Genomic DNA, 23,172 nt, shown 5'->3' on the forward strand with positions numbered 1-23,172 from the left:
CACCTGGTGGCGAGACAGTCAAATTCGCATTCTATTCTGTTGGCTGTATTTATTGAGTTTCCATCAGAGTGTATATATAGTATTTATCGAAAGGCAACAAGTCTAACATCTGTAAGTGCATCTGTCCAAACAACCAAAACACAAACACAGAGAGGGAAAAGGACATAACAAAAAGGAAGGAATTGTAACCACAGAGCATCCACGTTGGAGTGTCCAGATGAGTCAAATCAGCCTCCTTTTCATTAAGCCTAAATCCCCTTAATCCTCTGTCCCATTGGCTTTATCATGACCTTCAAAACCAGTATGGAGGGTATGGGAGAGAATAATTTAAAGAAGAAAATATTTGCTACTACACTGTTGGGGGAGAGGGAGGTTGTTGGCCAAAAGATGAATGTGGTGATCAAGAACGTGGGCTCTTCCACGCATGTTGTCCACTGTGTCAGATCCTCCTGGAACCACTAGAAAATTTACTATAGCAAAACTACCGCAGCCCAGCCTCGGTCGGTCTCTTATAGTAAAAATTATTCGTTGTTTATGTGAAATTCAAATTTAACTGGGCATCCTGTGTTTTATCTGGCAACCTGGGAAGGATAATATGGATGAGGAAAGGGATCTGACCCTGGATGGGGCACTCCAGGAGGACGCTTCCGGGCCTTTCTGGCCCGGGAACGAAGCGCTGGGCGGGCGCAGGGCTTGCTGCCGGCCGCCCGGCCCCGATTGCCGGGTGAAGAAAGAGGGCAACGGGCCTCTGCCGGAACCCCGCCCAGGACCTGAGGGTCAGGAAACTTCGAAACGACCTGAGATGGCGGGCGCTTGGCTCCCAAACAGCCCCGAGTCCCACGGCACAGGCCAGAGACGAGAGGCGGCCGCCCGGCTTCAAGATGGCGCCCGCGGCACCTGCCAGCTGTCAAGATGGCGGCGCGGGGCCGCGCCCGCGCTCCCGAGTTCTCCTCCTCAAGCCTTCCTCCGGCAAGGAGCGCGACTCGAGTCGCTGTGCGCCGGTTGCCCTTCGGCCTGGGTGGTGCGGCTGCTGCCCGCCGCGCACCATGCGGCTCCTTGGCTGGTGGCAGGTACTGCTGTGGGTGCTGGGGCCTCCCGCCCGCGGCCAGGAGGGTGAGTGCGGGCTGGGGCCGTGGGCGGCGGCGCGGGCGGCTGTGCGTGTAATGACCGGCGAGGTGGCTGTCTACCCGGGCGACGCTCTTTTACCTGCGCGAAGGCCCGCGCTGCGCGCCTCGCCTCTTCCTGGCGCTCCCTAGAGCGCGTCTCCCCGGGTTATCCCGACCTCCTTCCCCCGGTGGTCCCCGCTCGCGGTCCGGGGTAGGGGCCGGCGGGGCGGGATGCCCGGGCCATGTTCAGGCCCCTGAGCAGGTGACTCAGTTGGGAGGAACCGTGTATTAGCGCTTACTGAGGCGTACCCCCATGTGCTGAGCACTTCATTATTAATGATAATCATCATAACGAATAGCCGACCTCTATGGTGCCCTTATTAGGAGCCAGGAACTGTGCATAGTGCTATCATTATCTTATTTAGCCCTCCCACCGATCCTATGAGATAGATTCCGTGAGTATCCGTGTTTTACAGATGAAGATGCTGAGCTCAGAGAGGCTAAGTAATCTGCCTACGTTTGCGATTCTGGTAATTGGCAGAGCCTGTATCTCTGACTGCAAAGCCCACGCTTTACTTTGCACCGTGCTGGACCACTTTCGTAAGAAGGTAACTCTTGCTCAGGTGCCTGTGAAGGACAGATGAGAAAAACACAGCAGATCCCAGGGTAACTTGCTGCTTGCCAGAGCATGCTCTCAGGGTCCCTCCGTGGGGAAGGCAGCCACCTGGAGGCATGGCTGGGCCCAGGAGTGGAGGCCTTATTCCCATTGTTTCTTCGCCCTACTCCGCAGAGCCCTATTAAAGTCCAGACCCTTTGGCCTTTCTTGTCCTTCAAAACTTAACAGGAATACACAGATCTTTCCTTTCCCTGCCGTGTCCTGGAAAGAGGCAGGGCAGCCGGCTTGCTGAGTAATGAAAAGTAATGAAAACACTCATTATCTGCCAGGCAGTGTGCTTAGTGCTTTTTGAGCATCATCTTATTTAGTCTTTAAATGCTTATGAAATGTATGTTGTTATTGTCCCCATTTGATAGATGAGTAAACTGAGACTCAGCATCCCCTAAGTCTTTTACCAAGGTCCAACAGCAGAAGTTGAGACGCTACAATTCAAGCCTCTGTCTGCCTGACCTCACAGTCAAAGCTCTGTACCACACTTCTCTGTCGCTACACTTAACCACCAGCCTCAGAGAGGGGACAGCATGTGCTGGATATCTTCTGTTTGTCTCTCAGATCATTCTTCAGCCTTCTCCACCCTGCTCTGTGCCCTGAGTAGCTGTCCTGTATGGAATAAACAACTGGCTCTTCTGTCTTCTGGCTTCTGTTGTGTTGGCATGAAGGGAGAGTGAGGTCAGGTTATTGATTCTCTCAGCTCCCTCCCTTGGGGATATCGCAGGTTGGCTGTGTCCCTCCACTGAAAGTTAGGGCTTCTAGAAGGTTGTACTCTCTGTTTCAAGGCTTCTGCCTCTGGACTCTTAAGGTCTATGAGTGGTAACTGGCTCCCTCTCTGCTGTTATTGACCCTGGGATTCCTTACCATTGCTTTTGGTTTCTCTACACCCAGCTCACATGTTGGAGGTACCTTTATTAAGTTCTCCTCCAATTGTCCAAGTTGCACGTGCTGTTTCCTGGCAGAACACTGGCTGATTCGGCAGTCAGTGTGAGCCTACCTGGCAGGGAGGGTCACGGCATACAGACCTGAGGGTAACACCAGCCATGGGGTGGGTCACTGGTCATCATGGCCAGGCCATGAATGGGATGAGGACGAGGAAGCTTCACCAGCTGGTTCCTTTTGGGGGTGGCTGAAAATCCAAGGCTTTTTTTCTGCAGAGGATACCACTGGCAAATTAGCAACTGGAGGTGGCAGTGCTGTCCAGGTGTCAAGGAACGGGTGCCAACCCTGGACTTCAACACCCCACACCTGTCTTCACTAGACAGTCAACTAGCAGATTCTGACTGAGCACCTGTCATATGCCATATGCTCTGTTAGGCACTCTGGGTGCAGTGGAGAGCAAGTAGAGAAATACGCCCACCCTCCTGTCTGATGGGGAAGGCAGGCATTAAATGACCACAAATAATTAAGTAAATTTTCCACAAGAGTGGAAAATGCTTCAAGGAGAGCCCCAGGGCATTATGGAATGCTGTAATGGGAGACCCTTCTGGTATGAGGGTCTAGGAGGGTGAAGTTCACCTTACAGAGGTGAAGTTTAGGGTGAGATCTGAAGGATGTGTCAGATTAGCCAGAATAAGAGAGGGAGTGGAGGGAGGGCTCTTGGCAGAGAAACAACCCTCAGGACAGTTCTGAGGTACGGGGAGGAGGGTGTGAGTGATCAGGGACCAGAAATGTCTAGTGGCACCTGTTGGGAGTATGGACAGAGGCCTTATCACCTGGGCCCTGGTAGTCATGCTACAGAGCATGGATTCATTCACAGCGTAGGGGGAAGCCATTGAAAGGGTTTGAGCAGGGGAGTGACATGATCACGTTTGCCTTTGACTTTCAGTTTCACTTGGATGCTGTGAGGAGAAGGGTTTGGAGAGAGGGTAGAGGGCCAACCAGGAAGACCATTTTGGTGGTTGCAGCAGTTGTCCAAGTGAGAGATGACTGTGGCCTGGGCTGAGGGGTGTGAGTGCGTTGGGAGAAGTGGATGGATCCAGAGTGTATTTAGCAGAGGAATTAATAGGACCTAGTTGTGGTTCCCGTCCATCTCTTTGAATTGTAAGCATCAGTCATAACCATTATCATCATCATCATCATCACCATCACTGTAGCCATTTATGGAGTGCTTACCATGTGCCAGGGACCATATACGTCTTTTCTCATTTAATCTGCATGGTAGCCCTATGAATGTCTGCATTTCAGTGGTATTTTCTCCATTTGTTAGATGCACACACTGAAAATTTCCTATGGAAAGTACGGGTTGCTGCCCCTCTAACCCCCAGCTGTTTTTGGTCCTCCCCAGTTGGCTCCCCTGACACAGAAGCCATTATGAAAAAAAACCTGTGGCTGGTAGAGAGTCTTTTGAGAACAACTGGAAGGGTATGAAGGAGCTCACCCAGGCTAGGGCTCCTTGGCAGAGTTGGAGTGGTGCCCTCGCCCCTGTTCTCCAAACATATTCCTTGCTGCCAATAGTGCAGTCATTTCCACTTTATGCATGGCTCAAACTATAATCAGATTATTGACATTGAGAAGCAATCTTTTTTAAAAGGCGCATTACCATGGGAGGGTTCAATGGCTCTCACATGGTAGGTCATTCCTTGGAGTGGAATAATTCAATGTTTCCTTTCTTCCCAATGCTTAAATGAAAAAAATGGTACCTGAAGGTGTGAGAATTTTTGTTTTGTTCCTAACTTGTCCTCTCTACTTAAATATCTTCACAGGAGGGAAAAACAACACTCCTGACTCAAAATTCTAGCTCTCTGCATCACTCAGACTTCCTTTTGATTTTCTGTAAGGGACATCTATCCAGTTTTACATAAAGGTGATCAGAAGAACCAGATTCTATTTTGTGCCCTGATTTTTTTCTCTTGAGATATTGGCATTCTCCATTTACTTTAGAGGACCTAGAATGTTGATTAGGTTCAGAGAGAGAAGATCTCTGCAGAGCTGGTGCATTTGGGAGTATAGTTGGTTCCCAAATCTGGCACCCTTTGTTCTTCTCCAGACTTTTAGCCTCTCTGGCTTCATTTTCTGCTCTGTCTTGAGGACGATCTAGTAAATATGTTTGTTTGTTTTTACTTATGATTATACAAGTAGTACATGTTTATCAACCAAAGGCTACAGAAGGACTGCCATCCGCACCCCATTGACAGAGCTCCTTGCCCAGGCATCCAGCCCCTTTTCTAGGTCATAGGCAAAGAAGTGCTTGACCCTGTTCTGTCAAGGACCTATCTTGCTTCTCAAGCCCTGTACTCTGCCCTCTCTAACCTGTATTGTCACCTCTCCCTGCTTACTCACTTTCCCATGAGCTTTATATATCCTTAAATTTCTCCTGTGTCCTAAAAACCAAAACGAAAATTTCCCTTAGCCCCCTGCCTGCCCATAACAACTACCGGGTCTTTCTTTTCCCCTTCAGAGCTAGACATTCAGAAAGAATTGTATATATTTATTTACGTAGTTACCATTTCTGGTGCTCTTCATTCTTTTGTGTGGATCCACATTTCCACCTGGTATCATTTTTCTATTGCCTGAAGAAGTTCATTTCAGATTCTTGTCATGTAGGTCTGCTGGTTATGAACTGTTTCAGCTTTTGTATGTCTGAAAACGTATTTATTTTGCCTTTGATTTTGAAAGATATTTTTGCTGGGTATAGAATTCTAGGTTTATAGTTTTTTTTCCTTTCAGTCCCTTAAAGATGCTGTTCTTCTTGCTTGCATTGTTTCCAATGAGAAATCTGCTGTCATCCTTATCTTTGTTCCTCTATACATAGCACATCTTTTTTCTCCTTCTGCTTTTAAGATTTTTTTCTTTGTCACTGGTTTTGATCAGTTTGATTATGATGTATCTTGGTGTAGTTTGTTGAGCTTCTTGGATCTATGGATTTATAGTTTTCATCAGGTTTGTAAAGTTTTCGGTGATTGTTTCTTCAATTACTTTTTGTGTTTTCCCCCATTTACTTCTCTCTTTTGGGTACTCCAATTATCTGTACATGAGACCACTTGAAATTGTCCCACAGCTCACTGTCACTCTTAATTTGGGGGGGGGATTCGTTTTTTCATTGTGTGTTTCATTTTGTATGGGTTCTATTGCTATGCCTTAAGTTAACTACTCTTTTCTTCTGTAATGTCTAATCTACTATGAATCCCATCCAGTGCAGTTTTCATCTCTGACCTTGTAATTTTCATTGCTAGAAGTATAATTTGGGTCTTTTAAAAAATTATTATTGAGATATAATTGATATAACATTATAGTAGTTTCAGTTGTATAACATAATCATCTGATATATATATATATTGTAAAATGATCACCACAATAAGTCTGGTTAAAATCCATCATCACACACAGTTATAAAATTTTTTTCTTTGGATGAGACCTTTTAAGGTTTACTACCCTCTTAGCAACTTTCAGATATACAATACGGTATAATTAACTAGAGTTACTATGCTGTGCATTATATCCCCATGACTTACTTATTTTATAACTGGAAGTTTGTACTTTTTGACCATCTTCACCCATTTTGCCCACCCCCTACCCACCACCTCTGTCAACCACCAAACTGTTTTCTGTATGAGCTTGTGGAGTTTTTTGTTGTTGTTGTTGTTTTTTGCGGTACGCAGGCCTCTCACTGTTGTGGCCTCTCCCGTTGCGGAGCGCAGGCTCAGCGGCCATGGCTCACGGGCCTAGCTGCTCCGCGGCGTGTGGGATGTTCCCAGACCGGGGCACGAACCCGTGTCCCCTGCATCGACAGGCGGACTCTCAACCACTGCCCCACCAGGGAAGCCCTGTTTGTTTGTTTGTTTTTAGATTCCACATTTAAGTGAGATATTACAGTATTTGTCTTTCTCTGATTTATTTCACTTAGCATAATGCCCTCAAGGTCTGTCCATGTTGTCGTAAATGGCAAGATTTCCTGTTTTTAAATGGCTGAATAATACTTTTTATATATATATACAAATATATACACATATACATATATATACATATATATATACACACGTATACATATACAAATATATGTATATATATCTCACATTTTCTTTATCTATGCATCCATCAATTGCTTCCATGTCTTGGCTTATGTAAATAATGCTGCAGTGAACATGGGGGTGCATGTACCTTTTCAAGTGAGTGTTTTCATTTTCTTTGGATAAATGCCCAGAAGTGGAATTGCTGGATCATATGGTAGTTCTATTTTTTATTCTTTGAGGAACTTCCGTACTGTTTTCCTTAGTGGCTGCACCAATTTACATTTTCACTGATAGTGCACAAGGGTTCCCCTTTGTCTGCATGCATACCAACATTTGTCATTTCTTGTCTTTTTGATAATGGCCATTCTAATATGTGTGAGGTGATATCTCATTGTGGTTTTGATTTGCATTTCGATTTGGGTCTTTTTTTATATCTTATGTTCTCTATATCTACTTAACTTTTTAAACATATGTGATGCAGTTATTGCTGTTTTGACAGCCTCATCTAATAATTCTGAAATCTGCAAGTTCTGGGTCAGGTTTGGTTGCTTATTCTCATTATGGATAATGAGGGGAATTTCCCTGCTTCTTTGCATGCCTGGTAATCTTCGATTGGATGCCAGAAGTAAATTTTCCCTGGTCGAGTGCTAGATATTTTAGTATTCCTGTAAATATTCTTGAGCTTTGTTCTGGGATACAGTTAAGTTACTTGAACACAGTGTGATTCTCACTTTTAAGGATTGCTAGATGGAAGCAGAGCTGTATTTACTTTAGGGTTAATTGGGCCCCACTGCTGAGGCAAGTCCCTTTCGCGTACTCTCCCCAGTACCCTGTGACTTAGGAGGTTTCCCAGGCTAGTGGGTGGGGACAGGTACTATTCCCAGCTTTCTGTGGCTGTTGGGTACTGTTACCTCTAATCCCTTTGAGTGGTTCTTTCCCTGGCTTGGGGTAGTTCACTTACAGGCATATGCTGACCAGTATACTCAAGGCGGGGCCCCCTCCACAGATCTCCAGAGTCCTCTTTCTGCAGCTCTCCCATCTCCAGTATTCTGTCCTGCAAACTCTAGCTTCTTGGTCTTTCTGGACCCTCAGTTCCATCTCGACTGGAGAAGTCAGCCGGGCCCTCCCTGAGACAGGGCAGGAACTCTCTCAGGCAGTAAGCTAGAGCGTTTGTAGGGCTCTTCTCATCTGCTTCCTGTCCACTGTCCTTCGTTGTCTCATTGCTAGTCTCCCGAAACTGTTGTTTCACATATTTGGCTGATTTTTGGGTTGTTTCAGGAGGGAGAATAAATCTGGTTCCTGTTATGCCACTTAGCCTGAAGCAAATTCCCAGAGAGTGTTTTTGAATTGCTGAATGAATCTGCAAACATCTGTGGAGATATTCTTTGAGACGTTATACAAACGTGCATACCTTAGGAAGTTCCCAGATCCCTCCCCGGCTTTGAAGCCAGTTGGTCATTCACACTCTGCTAGACACACTGTTTGCATGCAGAGCTCATTATACAGCTGGTGGCTCCCCAGCCATATGGTGGGCTTGTCTGAGTGCAGCTGGGCCCATTCGTTTCCCCTGGTCAGTGCCTGGCCTGGAGTCTGGCGGCTGTCGTTGAGGTCATGAGAGGTGGAGGGCAGGAGTCATTGTACAGAGGTGAGTGGAGCTTGCTGGATGGATGTTTGAGACTGCCCAGGACTCTCCCCTTACCGGAACCTTTGGCCCAAGCCGCATCTAGTGGCTCCAAAGTGAGAGGAAAACCCTCCTCCTCTTCTCCCTGCTGCTGCCCCTGCTCTGCTTGGTGCACCTTTAGCACTCCTGAGGGCAGTAGCCCAAGGGCAGCAGGCAGGAGAGCAGAGGCCAGCTGTAGAGGCCACCCCGGGAAGGAGCTGGCTCTAGTAGCATTCTTCGGGCAGTGTTGCCCAGCAGCCCTCCGAGGTATCATGTGGGGAGGGTAAGGCCCGCTCTGGAGTAGCAGTCAGTAGACTTCGCTCTTAGACGTGGCTCTGCTGCTCACTGGCTGTGTGCCATTGGGCATTACACTGAACCTCTCTGTACCTCATCTATTAAGTCGGGATGATAACCCTTGTGCTGCCCATCTCACAGAGCTGTTATAATGGGTGCAAAGATGCTTTGCCATGGTAGAATATTCCATAAAGCCATCATCATTTTCTTGGATATTCTCATCAAAGAAACTAAATTGTTTAAGTGTTTGTATTATATTTTCCTAATTGGATGTCTGCAGTGGAATGTTTTTGCTTGTAATCCGCATGGCAAGCAGCAGGTTTTGCATGAGGCTATGTGTTTGTCCACTTCCTGGCATTCATTAATCTAGTATCTCCTTGTGATCTTCTTCATGACCTGGAGAATGATGGGTGGCTCTGTGATAGTTTAATGGGAAGGTAACTTTTTACCCTGGAGGGGAAAATTTCATATTTGAGAACTGTAATTCTTTGGGATTCATTTATTTTGAAGTTAGATGTGACTGTGAACATAGTGGCATGTTTTAGTTGCAGAGAAAAGAGGTCACTTATGGTCAGAGGAGCAGCCTGCTTACCCATTCCAGGTGGGGGCTGGGTACATGAGTGAGGAGGTGCCTTCCCGTGACCCAGTGGGCCAGGACCTGGCTGCTGAAGAGGCCGAGGCAGTGCTGGGGCTGGACGCTGATGGTGAACACATGGTAATGTTGTCTGTGATTCCTGGGGAAGCCGAGGACAAACTGAGCCCAGAGCCCAGCAGCGGCACCTGCAGGGCTGGAGGGGAGGAGGACTCGAGGTGCAACCCCCGGGAGAGCCTCTTCTCTCTGGACAGCGCTGGAGCCAGCTTCCCGGAGAGAGAAGAGGAGTACTACGCAGAGCCCGAAGTGGTGGAATCTGACCCCCCGCCGACAGAGGATGCCAACACCACCGAAAGTCTGAAATCCCCGAAGGTGAACTGCGAGGAGAGAAATGTGACGGGATTAGAAAATTTCACTCTGAAAATTTTAAATATGTCACAGGTAAGACAAAAGTATTTAGTGCTTTTCTCCTTTTCCGCACATTTTATTTTACGATTTAATACTCTATCAACTTTCAAATGAGGAGTCATAATCTTTATCATATTGTAAGTGGGATAGCATTTAATGGCTGCATCAGTGAAAATTCATCTGGCTTTCTGTGATGTTTGTAGGAAAAGGAGGAGATATAACTAGTGTCGAATATGCTTTTTAGGAGGCCTAAACCTAGTCAGCCTTGGGTTAATCTCACCACCAAGTCTCATGATAAAAATCCCAGTGGACAGATAGGTGCTTGGTATCAGAATCATAGCATTCTTCCTCTTCTAAATGAGATATTTGTTATGGAGGCATAAATATAAAATATCTGAATTACTAAAATTGTAATTTAGCATTGTTTAGACTAGTCATGTCCCTGAGAAGTATGTTTTATACATATATATATATATATATATATTTTAACATCTTTACTGGAGTATAATTGCTTTACAATGTTGTGTTAGTTTCTGCTGTATAACAAAGTGAATCAGCTATACATATATATATATCCTCATATCCCCTCCCTCTTGCGTATCCCTCCCACCCTCCCTATCCTACCCATCTAGGTGGTCACAAAGCACCGAGCTGATCTCCCTGTGCTATGCGGCTGCTTCCCACTAGCTATCTATTTTACATTTGGTAGTGTATATATGTCAGTGCTGTTCTCACTTCGTCCCAGCTTACCCTTCCCCCTCCCGTGTCCTCAAGTCCATTCTCTACGTCTGTGTCTTTATTCCTGTCCTGCCCCTAGGTTCTTCAGAACCATTTTTTTTTTTTAGATTCCATATATATGAGTTAGCATATGATATTTGTTTTTCCCTTTCTGACTTACTTCACTCTGTATGACAGATTCTAGGTCCATCCACCTCACTACAAATAACTCAATTTCGTTTCTTTTTATGGCTGAATAATATTGCATTGTATATATGTGCCACATCTTATTTATCCATTCATCTGTCGATGGACACTTAGGTTGCAAAGTATGTTTTTTGTTTGTTTGTTTATTTTATTCTAATTTTTTTATACAGCATCTTCTTATTAGTCATCAGTTTTATACACATCAGTGTATACATGTCAATCCCAATCCACATCTCAACAAATGACCCAATTTCATTCCTTTTTATGGCTGAGTAATATTCCATTGTATATATGTACCACATCTTCTTTATCCATTCGTCTGTCGATGGGCATTTAGGTTGCTTCCATGACCTGGCTGTTGTAAATAGTGCTGCAATGAACATTGGAGTGCATGTGTCTTTTTGAATTATGATTTTCTCTGGGTATATGCCCAGTAGTGGGATTGCTGGATCATATGGTAATTCTGTTTTTAGTTTTTTAAGGAACCTCCATACTGTTCTCCATAGTGGCTGTATCAATTTACATTCCCACCAACAGTGCAAGAAGGTTCCCCTTTCTCCACACCCTCTCCAGCATTTGTTGTTTGTAGATTTTCTGATGATGCCCATTCTAACTGGTGTGAGGTGATACCTCACTGTAGTTTTGATTTGCATTTTTCTAATAATTAGTGATGTTGAGCAGCTTTTCATGTGCTTCTTGGCCATCTGTATGTCTTCTTTGGAGAAATGTCTATTTAGGTCTTCTGCCCATTTTTGTTTGTTTGTTTGTTTGTTTGTTTTTGCAGTACGCGGGCCTCTCACTGCTGTGGCCTCTCCCGTCGCGGAGCACAGGCTCCAGACGCGCAGGCTCAGCGGCCATGGCTCACGGGGCCCAGCCGCTTCGCGGCACGTGGGATCTTCCCAGACCGGGGCACGAACCTGTGTCCCCTGCATCGGCAGGCGGACTCTCAACCACTGTGCCACCAGGGAAGCCCCCTTCTGCCCATTTTTGGATTCGGTTGTTTGTTTTTTTAATATTGAGCTGCATGAGCTGTTTATATATTTTGGAGATTAATCCTTTGAACGTTGATTCATTTGCAAATATTTTCCCCCATTCTGAGGGTTGTCTTTTCATCTTGTTTATGGTTTCCTTTGCTGTGCAAAAGCTTTGAAGTTTCATTAGGTCCCATTTGTTTATTTTTGTTTTTATTTCCACTACTCTAGGAGGTGGATCAAAAAAGACCTTGCTGTGATTTATGTCAAAGAGTGTTCTTCCTATGTTTTCCTCTAAGAGTTTTGTACTGTCCGGTCTTACATTTAGGTCTCTAATCCATTTTGAGTTTATTTTTGTGTATGGTGTTAGGGAGTGTTCTAATTTCATTCTTTTACATGTAACTGTCCAGTTTTCCCAGCACCACTTATTGAAGAGACCGTCTTTCTCCATTGTATATCCTTGCCTCCTTTGTCATAGATTAGTTGACCATAGGTGTATGGGTTTATCTCTGTGCTTTCTATCATATTCCATTGATCTTTGTTTCTCTTTTTGTGCCAGTACCATATTGTCTAGATTACTGTAGCTTTGTAATATAGTCTGAAGTCAGAGAGTCTGATTCCTCCAGCTCGGTTTTTTCCCCTCAAGGCTGCTTTGGCTATTTGGGGTCTTTTGTGTCTCCATACAGATTTTAAGATTTTTTGTTCTAGTTCCATAAAAAATGCCATTGGTAATTTGATAGGGATTGCATTGAATCTGTAGATTGCTTTGGGTAGCATAGTCATTTTCACAATATTGATTCTTCCAATCCAAGAACATGGTATATCTCTCCATCTGTTGGTATCATTAATTTCTTTCATCAGTGTCTTACAGTTTTCTGCATACAGGTCTTTTGTCTCCTTAGGTAGGTTTATTCCTAGGTATTTTATTCTTTTTGTTGCAGTGGTAAATGGGAGTGTTTCCTTAATTTCTCCTTAAGATTTTTCATCATTAGTGTATAGGAATGCAAGAGACTTCTGTGCATTAATTTTGTATCCTGCAACTTTACCAAATTCACTGATTAGCCCTAGTAGTTTTCTGGTGGCATCTTTAGGATTCTCTATGTATAGTATCATGTCATCTGCAAACAGTGACAGTTTTACTTCTTCTTTTCCAATTTGTATTCCTTTTACTTCTTTTTCTTCTCTGATTGCCGTGGCTAGGACTTCCAAAACTATGTTGAATAATAGTGGTGAGATAGGACATCCTTCTCTTTTCCTAATCTTAGAGGAAATGCTTTCAGTTTTTCACCACTGAGAATGATGTTTGCTGTGGGTTTGTCATATATGGCCTTTATGATGTTGAGGTAGGTTCCCTCTATACTCATTTTCTGGAGAGTTTTTATCATAAATGGGTGTTGAATTTTATTGAAAGCTTCTTCTGCATCTATTGAGATGATCATATGGTTTTTCTCCTTCAGTTTGTTAATATGGTGTATCACATTGATTGATTTGTGTATCTTGAAGAATCCTTGCATCCCTGGGATAAATCCCACTTGATCATGCTGTATGATCCTTTTAATGTGTTGTTGGATTCTGTTTGCTAGTATTTTGTTGAGGATTTTTGCATCTATGTTCATCAGTGATATTGGTCTGTAATTTTCTTTTTTTGTATATCTTTGTCTGGTTTTGGTGTCAGGGTGATTGTGGCCTCATAGAATGAGTTTGGGAGTGTTCCTTCCTCTGCAGTTTTTTGGAAGAGTTTGAGAAGGATGGGTGTTAGCTGTTCTCTAAATGTTTGATAAAATTCACCTGTGAAGTCCTGGACTTTTGTTTGTTGGAAGATTTTTAATCAGTTTCAATTTCATTACTTGTGATTGGTCTGTTCATATTTTCTATTTCTTCCTGGTTCAGTCTTGGAGGGTTATACCTTTCTAAGAATTTGTCCATTTCTTCCAAGTTGTCCATTTTATTGGCATAGAGTTGCTTGTAGTAGTCTCTTAGGATGCTTTGTATTTCTGTGGTGTCTGTTGTAACTTCTCCCTTTTCATTTCTAACTTTATTGATTTGAGTCCTCTCCCTCTTTTTCTTGATGAGTCTGGCTAATGGTTTATCAATTTTGTTTATCTTCTCAAAGAACCAGCTTTTAGTTTTATTGATTTTGCTATTGTTTTGTTTGTTTCTATTTCATTTATTTTTGCTCTGATCTTTATGATTTCTTTCCTTTTGCTAACTTTGGGTTTTGTTTGTTCTTCTTTCTCTAGTTCCTTTTTTTTTTTTCTGTACGCGGGCCTCTCACTGTTGTGGCCTCTCCCGCTGCGGAGCACAGGCTCCGGACACGCAGGCTCAGCGGCCATGGCTCACGGGCCCAGCTGCTCCGCGGCACGTGGGATCTTCCCGGACCGGGGCACGAACCCGTGTCCCCTGCATCGGCAGGCGGACTCTCAACCACTGCGCCACCAGGGAAGCCCTTAGGTTTGTGTTTGTAGGTCCTTTTCTTCTCTTGTGTTTCCCACTTAGAGAAGTTCCTTTAGCATTTGCTGTAGTGCTGGTTTGGTAGTGCTGAATTCTCTTAGCTTTTGCTTGTCTGTAAAGCTTTTGATTTCTCCATCAGTCTGAATGAGATCCTTGCTGGGTAGAGTAATCTTGGCTGTAGGTTCTTCCCTTTCATCACTTTAAGTATATCATGCCACTCCCTTCTGGCTTGTAGAGTTTCTGCTGAGAAATCAGCTGTTAACCTTATGGGAGTTCCTTTGTATGTTATTTGTCGTTTTTCCCTTGCTGCTTTCAATAATTTTTCTTTGTCTTTAATTTTTGCCAATTTGATTACTATGTGTCTCGGCATGTTTCTTCTTGGGTTTATCCTGTGTGGGACTCTCTGCGCTTCCTGGACTTGGGTGGCTATTTCCTTTCCCATGTTAGGGAAGTTTTTGACTATAATCTCTTCAAATATTTTCTTGGGTCCTTTCTCTCTCTCTTCTCCTTCTGGGACCCCTATAATGCGAATGTTGTTGCATTTAATGTTGTCCCAGAGGTCTATTAGGCTGTCTTCATTTCTTTTCATTCTTTTTTCTTTATTCTTTTCCACAGCAGTGAATTCCACCATTCTGTCTTCCAGGTCACTTATCCGTTCTTCTGTCTCAGTTATTCTGCTATTGATTCCTTCTAGTGTAGTTTTCATTTCAGTTATTGTATTGTTTATCTCTGTTTGTTTGTTCTTTAATTCTTCTAGGTCTTTGTTAAACATTTCTTGCATCTTCTCGATCTTTGCTTCCATTCTTTTTTCAAGGTCCTGGATCTCCTTCACTATCATTATTCTGAATTCTTTTTCTGGAAGGTTGCCTATCTCCACTTCACTTAGTTGTTTTTCTGGGGTTTTATCTTGTTCCTTCATCTGGTACATATCGCTCTGCCTTTTCATATTGTCTATCTTTCTGTGAATGTGGTTTTTGTTCCACAGACTGCAGGATTGCAGTTCCTCTTGCTTCTGCCGTCTGCCCTCTGGTGGATGAGGCTATCTAAGAGGCTTGAGCAACTTTCCTGATGGGAGGGCCTGGTGGTGGGTAGAGCTGGGTGTTGCTCTGGTGGGCAGAGCTCAGTAACACTTTAATCCGCTTGTCTGCTGATGGGTGGGGCTGGGTTCCCGCCCTGTTGGTTGTTTGGTCTGAGGTGACCCAACACTGGAGCCTACCCTGCTCTTTGGTGGGGCTAATGGCGGATTCTGGGAAGGCTCATGCCAAGGAGTACTTTCCAGAACTTCTGTTGCCAGTGTCCTTGTCCCCATGGTGAGCCACAGCCACCCCCCGCCTCTGCCCAAGACCCTCCAGCACTAGCAGGTAGGTCTGGTTCAGTCTCCCCTGGGGTCACTGCTCCTTCCCCTGGGTCCTGATGCGCACACTACTTTGTGTGTGCCCTCCAAGAGTGGAGTCTCTGTTTCCCCCAGTCCTGTCAAAGTCCTGCAATCAAATCCCACTAGCCATCAAAGCCTGATTCTCTAGGAATTCCTCCTCCCACTGCTGGACCCCTAGGTTGGGAAGCCTGACGTGGGGCTCAGAACCTTCACTCCAGTGGGTGGACTTCTGTGGTATAAGTGTTCTGCAGTTTGTGCGTCACCCACCCAGCAGTTATGGGATTTGATTTTACTGTGGTTGGCGCCCCTCCTACCGTCTCATTGTGGCTTCTCCTTTGTCTTTGGATGTGGGGTATCTTTTTTGGTGAGTTCCAATGTCTTCCTGTCGATGATTGTTCAGCAGTTAGTTGTGATTCTGGTGTTCTCACAAGAGGGAGTGAGATCACATCCTTGTACTCCACCGTCTTGGTTCTATACCTCCGTCAAGTATGTTACATTGATGAAAAGTTTTTTTCCTTCAAAGAGTGTGAATCTAGTGTTTACTCTGGACTGAGAGCTGACCAATTTGTCCAGCCCAGCCATGCTTTTCCAGCTAGTTGGCTAAATGGTGATTCTAAAGAGAATACTGGGATACTGACTGACATTTTCTGTAAGATTGTTAAAGCCAGAGAGCAGAATGAATTCAGGCTGCTTATGTAAGAGAGGAATCCTAGCTCTGAGAGGTGTGATTGCTTATTTCAAATGAGGGTACATATGGTATGTTGAGCTCCCCTCCGAGGCAGCTGTCAGCACTGGCCTTGCACCCTCCCCTCAGTGCCTGGTGAATGCTGTGCCTCAGCTCTGTGGCCTTTTGATGGGTGTCACACACATGACCAGGAGCAAGCAGTTTGAGCAGTCTGAGTTTTGGTGGTGGCAGGGATGGTGCACCCTCAAACTGAACTAACCTTTGGTCAAACACATGGATCTGACTGCTTAGTACAGACTTGGAGCTGCTGAGATGATAGTTTGGGCCTGAGACCACAGTGCTTTAATAATGTTGTTAGATTGTATGAGATGCAGAATTCCAAAGTTGGGACCGTGGCCTGTACCCTGTGAGTACTTAGTATATGAATTGATGAATTATGAAAAATATTAAAATTGCTCTATAGTAATATTAAGAAAGCTTAGAGGAGGACCCCTCCTACACTCTTGGTGGGAATGTAAATTGGTGCAGCCACTATGGAGACAGTATGGACGTTCCTCAAAAACCTAAAAATAGAACTACCATATGACCCAGCAATCCCACCTCTGGGCATATACCCTGAGAAAACCATAACTCAAAAAGAGTCATGTACCAAAGTGTTCATTGCAGCTCTATTTACAATAGCCCGGAGATGGAAACAACCTAAGTGTCCATCATCGGATGAATGGATAAAGAAGATGTGGCGCATATATACAAGGGAATATTACTCAGCGATTAAAAGAAACGAAATTGAGCTATTTGTAATGAGGTGGATGGACCTAGAGTCTGTCATACAGAGTGAAGTAAGTCAGAAAGAGAGAGACAAATACCGTATGCTAACACATATATATGGAATTTAAGAAAAAAAAATGTCATGAAGAACCTAGGGGTAAGACAGGAATAAAGACACAGACCTACTAGAGAATGGACTTGAGGATATGGGGAGGGGGAAGGGTAAGCTGTGACAAAGCGAGAGAGAGGCATGAACATATATACACTACCAAACATAAGGTAGATAGCTAGTGGGAAGCAGGGAGATCAGCTTGGTGCTCTGTGACCGCCTGGAGGGGTGGGATAGGGAGGGTGGGAGGGAGGGAGACGCAAGAGGGAAGCGATATGGGAACATATGTGTATGTATAACTGATTCACTTTGTTATAAAGCAGAAACTAACTCACCATATGTAAAAAACAAACAAACAAAAAAACATGCTGGGACTTCCCTGGAAGTCCAGTGGTTAAGACTCCGCACCTCCACTGCAGGGGGCACAGGTTCAATTCATGGTCAGGGAACTAAGATCCTGCATGCCGCACAGTGCAGCCAAAAAAAAAAAAGAACATACATGCACCCCTATGTTCATAGCACCACTATTTACAATAGCCAAGACATGGAAACAGCCTAAATGTCCACTGACAGAGGAATGGATAAAGAAGATGTGGTACACATATACAATGGAATATTACTCAGCCATAAAAAATAATGAAATAATGCCATTTGCAGCAATATAGATGGACCTAGAGATGATTATACTAAGTGAAGTAAGTCAGAAAGAGAAAGACAAATAGCATATGATATCACTTATGTGTTGAATCTCAAATACGACACAAATGAACCTATCCAGGAAACAGAAACAGACTCACAGACATAGAGGACAGACTTGTGGTTGCCAAGGAAGAAGGGGGTGGGGAAGGGATAGACTGGGAGTTTGTGATTAGTAGACACAAACTATCACATAGAGAGTGGATAAACAACAATGTCCTGCTGTATAGCACAGGAAACTGTATTTAATATCCTCTGATAAACCATAATGGAAAAGAAATTAACACAACATTGTAAGTCAACTATATACTTCAATTAAAAGAAAAAAAGAAACCTTGGAGGAAAGTTTATAACATGTCATTTGATAGTACTTTTCTGCTGACCCATGGATCCCTATGGTTCCAATCCAGATGGTTCTTCGGGAGCTGCACTACTGTCTCCCTCCCGTCCCTGCCCCTACCTCCTCTCCCTTGACGGCAGCAGTGGTTCCTGTTTTTTGTGTATCCTTCCAGAAAAAGTGTACATCCTGTACTGCTGACTTTAACACTTTGTTTCTTTTGCCACAGGACCTTATGGATTTTCTCAACCCAAACGGTAGTGACTGCACTCTAGTCCTGTTTTACACCCCTTGGTGCCGGTTTTCTGCCAGTTTGGCCCCTCATTTTAACTCTCTGCCCCGGGCGTTTCCAGCTCTTCACTTTTTGGCACTGGATGCATCTCAGCACAGCAGGTATCTTCCCTTAGTATCTTCCCTTGGTGGCGTTTCTGCCTCATCTTGTTGGATGATGGTTGCAGTTACTTGGAGGTCGTAATCAGTTAAGTTAGGAGCAGAGGAGGTAGGTTTGAGCTTGAGCTTTGAAATGGAACTGAGGGAGGGAGAAACAAGTGTGACTAGTGAGGACTGTCACATTCCTGAGGGAGACTTTCTGGAGGCCCCTTGAGAAAGAAAGACTGTTCTCTGCGTGGTGGAATTCAGTGATGGCTCTGCCTGATGGCAGGGGTGGGGGCAGAGGACATTTTAGGGTCCGGGCCAGACTGAATTAGCAAAATTAGCATCCTAAGTAGGGTGTTCCTTTGTGACTTTCATCTGCAGCTTAGGTTCCCACCCTGGCAGCCTAACTCTGGGCACCCGTTTTATGTCTACTAAGGATTTCTTTCTTTCCTTTTTAGTTTTTTCTTTCCTTCTTTCCCTCCTTCCTTTTCTTTCTTCATGCTCACATGTATTCTTGCATGCGTGTTCTTAGGAGACATTCAATAAATTTGACAAATTATTTTAGGCCTTTGAAATACATTTACCCTTGCTAAATTTATGTTCTTTCATATTGTTCAGTGGGGTTTTGTCTTTTCTGAATGTTCAGTAAGGTAAATTACAAAGAACTTTGTGCAGATGTTGTATATTTCCCCTGTGACTGTGCCTGGGGTTATAAACTGTGTACTCCCCTCCTCCTCTAAGTCAGATGCTGCTTATTAGCAGGTCACGAGGAGGTTGTGTGTGAATAAATTTGGAAAGTCTGGAAGATAGTCAAGTTGGTGGTGAAAATGAGGCACTGATTTTCAGGGTGGGTAATGGAACTGCCAGTGTTTACCTGAAATTGTTTATGAATAAAGAAATTGCCCAACAAATTCCCACAAAGCCTTCAGGGAGAGATCTCAGTGGCCAGGCTCAAGGTTACAGACTGATTGGAAGGACATTCAAGGTCATTGTCCAGCTTTGACTGGGCTCTCCACTGCCCCCAATCCAGCAGGGCTGGCTCCAAGCACCTGCTTAGTGCTGTTTGGTTATGGGTCTGATACTAACCCCCATGCTGCCCCCCAATCCCTGCAGGCTTTTATCATCTCCTCTGTTCCTTCTTCATCACCATGCATCCTTCTCAGTGCCTGGTATGGTGCCTCAATTACGGAGAATAGAGGATACTCGCTCTTACTGTATGGCGTGGGACATGTGTTTGCCTCATATGTTAATATTTATGTTACAGCATGTTTACAGAAGAAAAATCCTGATCATACAATATTACCATTTTACTTCTGGGGGTAACTGAGGCTTAAAAAGGTTAAATAATCTGCCCAAAGGTCACACAGCTGGTTCAGTGGCAGAACTGAGGCTTGAACCCTGAGCATTTTGACTCTGGAGCTTATACCACTACTCTGTATTCTGTAAAAGTGAAACAGTACTGCTCAGGTCCTATTACTTCTGAATTGTCCTGCCTTAATTGTGAACTTCCTGGTGTGTTTGTTAGGTTGTAGATTCCTTTGCACCGACTCACTAACCTAAATGCTTAAGTTGAATCTTTTATGAGGGTTGGAGATGGGCATTCTGCAGAGTCGGAAATTTCTTCTGTTAGGTAAATTGACATAGTGTGCTTCGTTCATAAATTAGAATTTTCTGGTCTGATCTGTTTTGGCTGTTAAAAACAGAACTAGTGGAATAATTGTGTCATGGGCAGCTCCATGTTGTAACAGAAAGCAACTCAGAGAACAGAACACGAATGCCCCCAACCATGACCCACGAGGAAAGCTGTCAGGAGCAACTACAAGCCTGTTGTTTCAGTATCAGGAGCCTCCATAGGTCACAGGAAACTGAGCCTTCCTCATTTATTTCCATCCATTCTGATATGGTAATTGTGTGAGGAAGCCCACTGTTAATTCGGGTTTTCTGACTGACTTCTCTCTCTTGTAGCCTTTCTACGAGGTTTGGCACTGTAGCTGTTCCTAACATCTTGTTATTTCAAGGGGCTAAACCAATGGCTAGATTTAATCATACAGACCGAACATTGGAAACGCTGAAAATCTTCATTTTTAATCAGACAGGTATGTAGAACACTGTAGAAGAAGACATTTTATTGCTGGAGGAATGTGCCTTCTGTGGGTTCGGATCTGCTACAGTATTATCCTTAAGTGAAGGATTCAAGATTGGCTTTAGGATATAAAACTTCTTTTCTAATGAAATGTTAAGATCCTGTTAAATGTCTCCTGGTCAGTGGCAAGCTTAACATGAATAGGTAATACTAATATGATTATAGATACCTTTAAAAAATATAACAGCTTTATTGAGATAAAATTTACATACTATATACCTCTAGATACTGTTTTACATACATTATTCATTTAAGTATAATATTTACACAAAAATATGCATCAATCACTAGTGTACGTGGCACCGAATTTTCACAGAGTGAACACCCTGAGTAACCAGTACGCAGAAAGAGAACATCACCAGTCCCCTTTAGCACTCTCACTCCTGTCCTCCCCAAGGATAACCACCATCTTCACTCGTAACACCATAGTGTACTGTTCCTTGTTTTTTTGTTTGTTTTTGTTTTATTTTGCGATACACGGGCCTCTCACTGTTGTGGCCTCTCCCGTTGCGGAGCACAGGCTCCAGACGTGCAGGCTCAGTGGCCATGGCTCACGGGCCCAGCCGCTCCGCGGCATGTGGGATCCTCCCGGACCGGGGCACGAACCTGTGTCCCCTGCATTGGCAGGCGGACTCTCAACCACTGCGCCACCAGGCAAGCCCCAGTGTTCCTTGTTTTTGACTTTTATATTAATGGAGATGTACAGTGTGGATCCTTCCACGCCTGGCTGATTTCACTGACCATTATGTTTATGGGATTCATCTGCATTGTTGTGTATGGTTGTGTTTTATTCATGTTTGTTGCTGTATAGAGTTCTATTTATTAATTCATTTGTAGATGCTATTTTAATTCCTTAATATTTGCCAAAACATAGGGCCTTATTTTTATCCTGTAAAAATTTGAGCACTGTACATTGATGAAATTTCCTTTGTTGGAAAATTCATTCCTCAAAAGCTTTAATGCCTCAGTTATGAGCACCCCTCTTCTTCCTGAAATATATTCACTGGAAGTAAATAAAAATTATAACATACCTTCCATATACTCTTAGCTGCATGTAATGACTTATATCTAACACAGAAGAACAAAGAACTGAGTTACCTCATAGGAGTAAAAGGCTTCTTACCAGGTAGTTAGTTATTCCAAGTCTTGTCCTGGTCCCCTGGTTGTCATTTAGATTGATATGGACAGGGGGAGCCATTTTGCTCAGTGCTCCCAGAAAACTTAGAACCAAATGAAATCTAGGAGTCACAGCATCTTTGGTAATCACTGATCCCAGTGGTGGTGAGTTGTTCTAAAAATTCTTCTTTTTTTTTTTTTTTAAATGAGCTCAGCTTGACTCTTTTTTTTTTTTTTTGGCCGTGCCACATGGCATGCAGGATCTTAGTTCCCTGACCAGGGAATGAACCCACACCCTGCAGTGGAAGTGTGGAGTCTTAATCACTGGCCTGCCAGGGAAGTCCCCTAACAATTCTTTCAGTAAATTATTTAAAAACATTTTGAATTTAGCATTACTTACCCTGTGAAAACATTCTGTAGAGTCCTGAGAATAGCTTTACTAGTTGTTGAACATTGGTCTTGAAAGAGAACAAAAGACAACTCACACAGTGCACTGACTAAGACCTTTCTGGTGAGTTCATTGAAATTCTGGTGTTTTAGCTTTGAACAGCTGAATGGATTCCTGCTCCTTTGATGTGGTGGGGAGAAGGGCAAGTTACAGATTACACTGACAGGCAAGTGAAACCCATCCCAGATATACTAGCTGTGGTGTTTATTTTAAGACTGCATATCATTTTGCATACCATGCAGAATACTTAAGAAAATTTTGTAGCGGGTATGTTTTCTATCTCATTTGAAACAACTGCTTTCTCTTTCAGGTATAGAAGCCAAGAAAAACGTGGTGGTAACTCAAGCTGACCAAATAGGTCCTCTTCCCAGCACTTTGATAAAAAATGTAGACTGGTTGCTTGTATTTTCCTTATTCTTTTTAATTAGTTTTATTATGTATGCTACCGTTCGAACTGAGAGTATTCGATGGCTAATTCCAGGACAAGAGCAGGAACATGCGGAGTAGTGATAGACTCAAAGGAGAGTTGGAAAGAAGAATTTCAATCCTTCATTTCAGAAATTAATGCTGCAATTTCATACATTTTCTCCAGCGAAGCGCTGACTTACAACTTCAGTCAGATTGAAAGAATCATGTGTTTGTTGAACTGTTGAATGTGTAAAAAATTATAAACTGGTGTTTCTAACTAGTATTGTAATAAGCAAATGCAAAAATAGTCCATAACATTCAGTAAAAATTCTTGTTTTTACTACTTGAACATTACCCAGTACTTAAGGGAGTAATCCAGTTTGACATGTGAAGATGTATTTTGGTGGAATAGTGAGTAGAATGACAGTATGCTTACTATATAGAGGCAGAAATAGGACTTTCAGGTTATAGTTTTAGAAAACTCTTGATTTCTTGTATATGTCTGAGAAAGTTGGTTTTCTGTTCATTTGCCATTTCTCTCCCACAGTAAGCAGGAAAGTGTTCTTTTATGGGAAGAATAATTAGGATCGATAAGTGTGCCCTTTCAAGTAGCAACCAATGGGAAAATAAAGTCAAATACCTTGGTGTTCATGATCTCTGATTTCACTGAAAGCATCTGAAGTGGTT

At 43.6% G+C, this 23,172-nt stretch overlaps 1 protein-coding gene across 4 annotated transcripts; it reads left to right on the forward strand.

Annotated features, from left to right (window-relative positions):
• Positions 1-580: 580 nt before the first annotated feature.
• Positions 581-23,139, forward strand: TXNDC15 (thioredoxin domain containing 15). 4 transcript variants are annotated; one of them, XM_033853190.2, is made up of 6 exons: positions 974-1,113; positions 1,583-1,714; positions 9,225-9,712; positions 18,225-18,388; positions 20,336-20,466; positions 22,388-23,139. In XM_033853190.2, the coding sequence occupies exons 3-6, from the start codon at positions 9,296-9,298 to the stop codon at positions 22,582-22,584; spliced, it is 909 nt and encodes a 302-aa protein (XP_033709081.1). In that variant the 5' UTR covers positions 974-1,113; positions 1,583-1,714; positions 9,225-9,295; the 3' UTR covers positions 22,585-23,139. The 4 variants fall into 4 exon arrangements, with proteins under 4 accessions (XP_019780009.1, XP_019780010.1, XP_033709081.1 ...); XM_019924450.2 differs by lacking the exon at positions 1,583-1,714 and having other exon boundaries at positions 581-1,070; XM_019924451.3 differs by lacking the exon at positions 1,583-1,714 and having other exon boundaries at positions 810-1,113.
• Positions 23,140-23,172: the final 33 nt, after the last annotated feature.

This window comes from Tursiops truncatus, chromosome 3 (assembly GCF_011762595.2).
Source record: "Tursiops truncatus isolate mTurTru1 chromosome 3, mTurTru1.mat.Y, whole genome shotgun sequence".
Taxonomy (NCBI): domain Eukaryota; kingdom Metazoa; phylum Chordata; class Mammalia; order Artiodactyla; family Delphinidae; genus Tursiops; species Tursiops truncatus.

Excerpts from the sequence above, each read along its gene's own strand:
- TXNDC15 (XM_019924450.2), top strand. The coding sequence starts at position 596 with ATGGATGAGGAAAGGGATCTGACCCTGGATGGGGCACTCCAGGAGGAC. Across the intron at positions 9,713-18,224 it reads AAATTTTAAATATGTCACAG|GACCTTATGGATTTTCTCAA; the intron begins GTAAGACAAAAG and ends CTTTTGCCACAG. Across the intron at positions 20,467-22,387 it reads CTTCATTTTTAATCAGACAG|GTATAGAAGCCAAGAAAAAC; the intron begins GTATGTAGAACA and ends TTTCTCTTTCAG.